Source organism: Chaetura pelagica, unplaced genomic scaffold, assembly GCF_000747805.2.
Source record: "Chaetura pelagica isolate M959 unplaced genomic scaffold, ChaPel_1.0 scaffold109, whole genome shotgun sequence".
Classification (NCBI taxonomy): Eukaryota; Metazoa; Chordata; class Aves; order Apodiformes; family Apodidae; genus Chaetura; species Chaetura pelagica.
The window spans coordinates 10,921,573-10,928,748 of record NW_009970725.1 but is presented as its reverse complement, the minus strand read 5'-3'; the positions used below and the strand labels follow the sequence as shown (position 1 = coordinate 10,928,748).

The window sequence follows — 7,176 nt, the reverse complement described above, 5'->3', positions numbered from 1 at the left end:
AAAAAAGCATGTTGAGAACCCTTTGCCCCTCAGCTAAATCAGTGTTAGGAGTTGCGATGCCACCTACTGATGGTTCTGGACACTGGCCTCGAGTTCCCAGCCTGCTTCCTGCAAAGGACAGACCCTTCGGGCACAGCAAAATTTGCTTCACTTGTAGTTTATAAAAGTCCTTTTTCGAGCTTTCTTCTCTCTGCCCCTCTAAATGTAAATATCTTCTGCAAAAAAAAAGCAGCTGAGAAATCGAAGAAAAATTATTTTTTAAGCATTTTGGATTTCCTCTTCTGTCTTTTCTGAAAGGATTTTGAACCCTTTTCCCCTTCTGATTTTCAGCATCTTCCACAATCTTTTTACAGGCCAACTGTTAGAATCCTGGGATTCTTGTGTTTGCACAGCTCCCATTCTTTTGCAAAGCTAAGTGGGACTGAGGTAAAGCAGAAGCTTCAGCTTTTTATAGGAACCAGCAAACAATTTTTATGGCATTGTCCTTCTGAAAAGACAAGTCCTGGTAGGTTATTAATGAAAAAAAAAAGTGTATTTCTAAAACAAAGATTCACTTTCCACTACTGAAATTTCTTGAAAGTTCAGTTCACAATAGCAGCCTATCAAGAAACACTCTCAGCCAAATGACATTTCTTAATTTTGTAACCTAAATTCTTAAGGGTTGACAATGTAATCACTAGAAGTGACAGAAGTAGCTCTGATCACCCTCTCAAGACTGAAAAAAGCAGAACCACAAGTATTCAGATTATGACAAAGTTGCTTCAGCGTACTGCAGCAAGTCTACAATGGGTTCTATGCTGCAAGAATGAGAAGATATAATAATGAGAAATGGAAGGAAAAGAAATGCCTCCTTCCTTGCTATACACCCAAAGCATCACTATCAGCAGAAGTTCTTAAAAAAAAAAGTGTGTATTGCTTCATTTGGAAAGCAAGAGTAACTCATTCAGTACAAAAAAAAAAAAGGCCAGCAACAGCACACCTCCCTTCTTCCTCCTGCCCCATTCTCACTGTGCTTTGAAAAAAGACAAGGGTAAAAAAAACAAAACAACAACCCTGCAATGAGATGTTGTTAATTCTGTATTGTCAGTCCTGCAGATCAGGTAAGAGACGTGACTCAGGCATTCTACTCACACACTTTTTTTAAGAAAACACAAGGATTCACCACATAAGTTGTTAAAAAGCAGTATTAATAATATAATCAGTGTCAAGAAATGAAGGCGCTAAAGTGGTAAAATAACCACTCGATTAAATCTGTAACATTTAAAATATTTAATGTGCAAGCCCTGGACAGAAATAATTAATTTACAATATACTCAGTTCTGAAGGATGGAAATTTCTTCATTGTATGTGCTCAAAGCAGTAAGTGAAGTACTCAGTCGCTGAAGTACAAACATCAATCAGTATGCTAAAGTGACTTATACGTGATTTTTAAGGCAAAAATAGGTAACATGACTGCACGTAGTTGCAACAGTATTTACAGATATTATTATATAAACAGTCCACTTCTAGCATGGAAGCTTTAATGATATACTTTATATAGTCGTGTTTTATTTGAAAAGTTACCATTAAAATGTAAAATAAATCTAGCTAGGGTGAGTAGAACTGCCATTTTTTCCTGGGCCTCCACATTCACTGATCTTTGTCCCTCAACCTCTATCACTGCAAGCTGTCCTCTCTCCTGTCCATTTCCACTCTTCTTACAAAGGCACAGGTGTGCTTGAGCAGCCCCAGATTCCACAAAGAAAAAGCTGGAATGCTAAAAATGTATGTAAAAGGTCCCAATAAGAAAAAAAAAAAAAAAGCCTGAGAAATAAAATTAATGAATTAATGGGGGGAAAAAAGCTATCTGCAGGTATCCAGATAGTTGCTCAATCATCCTTGTCTTTTGCTCCATGCTTCAGGATGCGTGTGAATTCAATGTAGTTGAAATTTCCCTTTTTGTCGATGGGTGCCTCTCTGTACAGCTCATCTACCTCCTCATCTGTGAACCTGTCTCCCATTGTGGTCAGCAGCTCCCGCAGGTAGTCTTCTTGGATGAACCCTAGAATGAGTCATACAGAGAAGAAAGGCAAAGAGAAGCCATTTCTTAGCCTAGTCTTCAAAAGCAGTAAGACAAGACAAACCAACAGACATGCAATTAACTGATACAGCATGTAATACATACATTTGCACGAAGAACCCCAAATACTTTCTTAATTGAGTTCTAAAGAAATTCTTTGAATGCAAGAAGAGGGAGACATTTGATGCATTTCAGAGATTTTTGAAAACAGGGCCTAATCAGCTGTAATCTAGTAACACCTATTTCCACCTACTCATCTTCAACAGTTTGAAGTGGAAAAACAAGTTCCCGTCATTACACAAAGTGTTCTCTGAATTGAACTGTATTTTTCTTGACTTAACTAAACGTATTTGTGCATTCTCTATAAACTAGTTTCCTCTGGGGACTAAATAACCACCAGTTGACTCTTCACTGCTTCACAATACTGTTGCTGGAGGCAGTTTACATGAATACAGTGAACTGCTGGCAATTGTCCAGGGAAAGACTTTCAAGCAGGACTACGCAAGTTAACACAGGAGGAAGGAAGGATGTTTACTGTAGAGAGGTAGAGAAGCTAGTAAAAAAATGTTAGGATATAGAAAGTTATTAATTTTATGCTGAAATATTAGCAGAAGATTTTTGAGGAAATTAACAAAGATAAAAATTTGCAGTTGCTAAGTATGTTCTATTAATTCAACTTCAAGAGGTGGGCAGAACCACCAGTTGCCAAATAATTCCGGGAAAGTTTAGAGATGAAAAAAAGAATGCACATAACAAATGTTAGACAGAAGAATGAAGAAACTGCTTAATTACTGAAATAAGAGTTACCATGCCTTTAAATGTACAATAGTTGCTTCATTTGAGAGAGAAATTGGTTATTGAACTTCAGTTGGAGAAAGATCAGTAACAGAACAGAGGAGGTAGAAATCCGTTCAAAAATAGAAGACATGTAAACTACAGAACAGCTGGAAATCATCTGTAAACAACCACATCAGCTAATGTAGATTCAGTGAGAACGTGATTTTTTAAAAAAAATTTCTGCTTTGGAAAGAGAGTTGAATAGCTTAAGCAGAGTTCATTAGAGAGACAAAACAAATCATCGAATCAGGGGACTAAAAGGCAGTCAATGCGCACGACAAATATGGGCTTGATGTATGCTGGGTGAAGGGAAAAAGTGTTTCAACATATGCTAACTGAAACCATCATATCCCAGTGTAGACAAGCCCTTGACTACTGACTCCAAATGAAGAAAGCTAACAGCAATGTTCTATTAAAAAAACGAGGAGAATGTTCAGTTACCCAGGCCCATCTTAATTGGGTCAAATTTCGGGAGTTGTCTCTGCAGATGTGCATAAAGAAGGGAAAAAAGCAGCTATAAACAGATTAGGCTCTTTATTTCTGCAGTCCTGCAGAGACCAAGTAGCAGAGGTGACATAAGGATTAGTATTCAAAGAATGCAAGGCCTCTGGTGCTGCAAGTTTAGCCTCAAGGACTTAATTGCTTCTGTCTGAACAGCTGGGTGTTTAAACACCGAACGACGTTGCCATACTAAGAATACACTAGAAGTTTCAGCAGCACCGAACTATAAAGCAAACAATAGTCCCCCTCTCCCTCACATACAACTTCGATGTAGATTAACTACACTGACGAAGAGCTAGAAAATCAGACCCATAACAGACATGCACGTGGAGATTATGAAGCGGGAAAAAAAGTCTGACATAGCTGGAAATCCCTTTCTTCATTTTTAAAAGGAACAAACTGATCAGAAGCCAAATCTGAGAATGAGTAAAAGGAAAACATAACATGGGTTCTAAAAATACATCAGATGTTATTTTGCAGACTGCGTGTGGATTATTATGAATAAAAAAGAAATAATAAATAAAACAGTATAACATATCTAACATGTTTCCTGGTTAAAATTTTAAGATGGCATAAGACACAAAAGGGACTATGGAACCATTAACCTAAAATCATCCTAGGACTAGACTAAAACATTTACCACACAGAGTTGAAAGATAATAAAATCAATCTTATCAGTACATGTGGGCCTGAACTAGTAACTTATTGTTTACATAGACGTAAAAGATTACTCTTCAAAAGAACTGGTAGCACAATCATTTTCTTTATATTGTAATTTGCAGGCTCTTATTTTGGTGCACACAAAAAAACCCTGTAGCACGTCAGACTACCTGTGGAGAGAAAATAATTAACCTACTAACAGAACTTCCTTCTCTAGGAGATGGTAAAGAGATTTCCCTCGAGAGGGAGGAAGTCAATTAACATTTGAAAAGGCCTTACGAACAGAAAGGCTGTTTACCTACACCTCAACAGGAAGGAGATACTCTTTGAAAAGGCAAAGGGTGCTAAAAATACACAGACTGAAAGTAGCTGCTAGAAATTGAATAATATAATTTGAAAGGTTCAGAGAACATATCCACAGGTTAGACTGAACTACTGTGGTGCACATTTGTGAGGGAAGTTATAGGTGCTGTGACATCTCTAGTACAGAGGCTACATAACTTCAACACACACTAGTAAGGCATGTTCACAACATGACAAAGCACTGATATTCTGTAATTCTGGAGAATATCCTAAGGGTTCATTCCTGGTTGCTACACACTTCTCTGGAATCTTAGCCTACAAGAATAAATAAATAAAAGCATAAACTCTAACCTCAAGATTACAGGAACTACCTTGAAAGTCTGATATAGTAAAACTGAACTCTGCATTTCCTCTTTCACCCCATCTGGCAATGCAAGTCAGTCCAATCTGTCATTTCTGTCTTCTAGACTTCACCCGGTTTTTATCTTTAGATCATTATGGCTGCAGCCCTTCCTGCAGCCTGAAAACAAACCGAGCTGCCAGTAAGGGTATGACACATGCCACACATGATCAGAGCCTTAACACACACAACACAAGACAAGGGTTCAAAAGAGTTTACATAGTCTGGACAGCTCGTCTTGAAATACTAAAAACATGGAAGAATTCAGATGCTTCTCAGATCTACCACGAGGGGAGGGCAAACGCAGTTGTGTTACAGATTTCACATGTCATAGAAAATCACAGTTACCAATTTGAATTCGTTATCTTCTTAGAGCAAATGCATTTTATGTTACACTTTAAGGAACATATGTGCTACCCAGTTAAAACACTCTTCTTAAAAGCCTTACAAAAAAACATTACTACTAGTCCTCAGTACTCACACAGAATAGCCTGGCAGTTTTTACTTTCTCAGTAATAAGTAAAATTCTCATTACTTGGTAGAATATGCCATCTAGAAGGATTACTATTTAGAAACCCAAATAAACAACATAAAAGTAATTCCCCCCCACCAAGCAACTGAGTTTCATCCACATACCTGTTGCTTCCTCATCAAAACAAGCAAAAGCATTCCTGATTACGTCTTCTGGGTCTGTGCCATTTAACTTCTCACCAAACATTGTGAGGAACATTGTGAAGTTTATGGGTCCTGGAGCCTCATTCATCATGGCATCTAGGTATTCATCTGTTGGATTCTTTCCTACAAAGAAAGGGATTCAGGTTTGGTTTAGATTTCAAACTAAAAGTTATCTATATAATGTAATATAAATTGAGACACCTCTCATAAGCTATCCCAAACACAATATTCTAATTTTAACATCACAAATTTGCTTGGCAACCATAAACAGAAAAGTAACATTACCAAGGGAGGCGAGCATGTCATGCAAGTCCTCTTTGTCAATGAAGCCATCCCTGTTCTGGTCAATCATGTTGAAGGCCTCCTTGAATTCTTGAATCTGTGACTGATCAAACATGGCAAATACATTGGAAGTGGCACGTTGAGGGCGCTTCTTGGTGGTCTTTGTCTTTGCTTTTTTGCTTGACATGTTGATTTTTTGACACTAGGGAGAGAAATAAATACAATAAAATCAGTTAAGAATTTTAAGAAAACAATCTCTACTAAGGTTACAGTTCACAGACAGAAAACACCTCTAACACACTTCAATTTCCTCTCATCAGAACATTATTTCCCTAATCAACAAGGGAAAAGAAAATGCAGAAAACATGAACAAGTGACAGACTCCTAAAAAAAGTCACTAAAAGAAGATGCAAGTTAAATTTCAATTTCAGTATTCAATGGGACAGCTTTTGTCTGGGATTATTTTGTGATAAATGCTCCTGCAAGAAGGGAATTCAGACTGGTCTCAAGCCTAAAAGAGCAAAGCGAGGTTTTGAGAACTGTCATTAAGTGAAAAAGCTCTGTATGGACATACACAATAACTGTGCAATATTAGGTAGTAGGGGAAAGAGAAACTCAACTCATTTCACCTGAACAAACTCTGAAGCACCTATACTTTACACCTGACAGCAGTAAGTAGTTGCTATTTTGTACGAGTCTGTGTTCTTGCCTTCCATTATTTATAACAACCTAAAAGTAGGAGGAAACTACGCAAGCTATACCTCTGCTCATGCCAGTGATTTTACGCATTTAATTTTACCTGAAATCTATACAAACCTGGCATGTCTGAAAGCTGATCTCTGCCGCCTACTCTGTTAAGCAAAAAGGAGAAAGCAACCAACTCCCACTGCTTTTGCTCATCTCCCTAGAAAAACTGCTCAGAAAAAGGTTATCTTCACCTGTAACACTCAGGCTGAGTTAGGGTCTGAACAAGGCAGTGCAATTGTTCATTCCATTGCTCTGTTAATTAATTTACCTGTTGCTAGGCCTGCTGAGGTTTCCATTGCACAGTGCTGCAAAGCAAGCTTTAAGATTTTATAAAATGAACTGCAGAAAACTGCATTTGTCCTTTAAAGTAGCTGGGAGGGAGGGACGAAAGGGGGAAACCTACATATAGCCCCTTTCAGCTTCAACCACAGAAGGCTGTGACCTGAAAACAACCTGCCCTAAGCCTGGACGTGTGGAGAGAATCAAGTCCAGCGACAACGCTCAGCTTCTCCAGCTAGCACAGCACGGATTAATTATTTTTGTTTGTTTATTTATTTTTTTGCCCCGGAGGAAGGCTGATCTCCCTTCAAAGGCGGTATCCCGCCCCAGGCTTCAAGGCCGCACCGAGCTTGAAGGGCTCTCGCCCTCCCCCGTAAAGAGACGATGTCACTGCCGATGGCGCCGGGGTCCCTTTCACGGCCTCGCCGCTGGT

At 38.5% G+C, this 7,176-nt stretch overlaps 1 protein-coding gene across 2 annotated transcripts; it reads right to left on the bottom strand.

The window, feature by feature from the left end:
• Positions 1–1,583: 1,583 nt before the first annotated feature.
• Positions 1,584–5,914, bottom strand: LOC104396942 (myosin regulatory light chain 2, smooth muscle minor isoform). 2 transcript variants are annotated; one of them, XM_010006854.1, is made up of 3 exons: positions 5,721–5,914; positions 5,397–5,558; positions 1,584–2,041 (listed from the first exon to the last, which is right to left on the bottom strand). In XM_010006854.1, exons 1-3 carry the CDS (start codon positions 5,902–5,904, stop codon positions 1,869–1,871), a joined length of 519 nt encoding a protein of 172 aa, XP_010005156.1. In that variant the 5' UTR covers positions 5,905–5,914; the 3' UTR covers positions 1,584–1,868. The 2 variants fall into 2 exon arrangements, with proteins under 2 accessions (XP_010005156.1, XP_010005157.1); XM_010006855.1 differs by lacking the exon at positions 5,397–5,558 and having other exon boundaries at positions 1,869–2,041; positions 5,721–5,904.
• Positions 5,915–7,176: the final 1,262 nt, after the last annotated feature.

Coding starts and splice junctions, on each gene's coding strand:
- LOC104396942 (XM_010006854.1), bottom strand. CDS start 5,904: ATGTCAAGCAAAAAAGCAAAGACAAAGACCACCAAGAAGCGCCCTCAA. Junction 5,559..5,720: donor TGACATGCTCGCCTCCCTTG/GTAATGTTACTT, acceptor CTTTCTTTGTAG/GAAAGAATCCAACAGATGAA. Junction 2,042..5,396: donor TTTTGATGAGGAAGCAACAG/GTATGTGGATGA, acceptor GACTCATTCTAG/GGTTCATCCAAGAAGACTAC.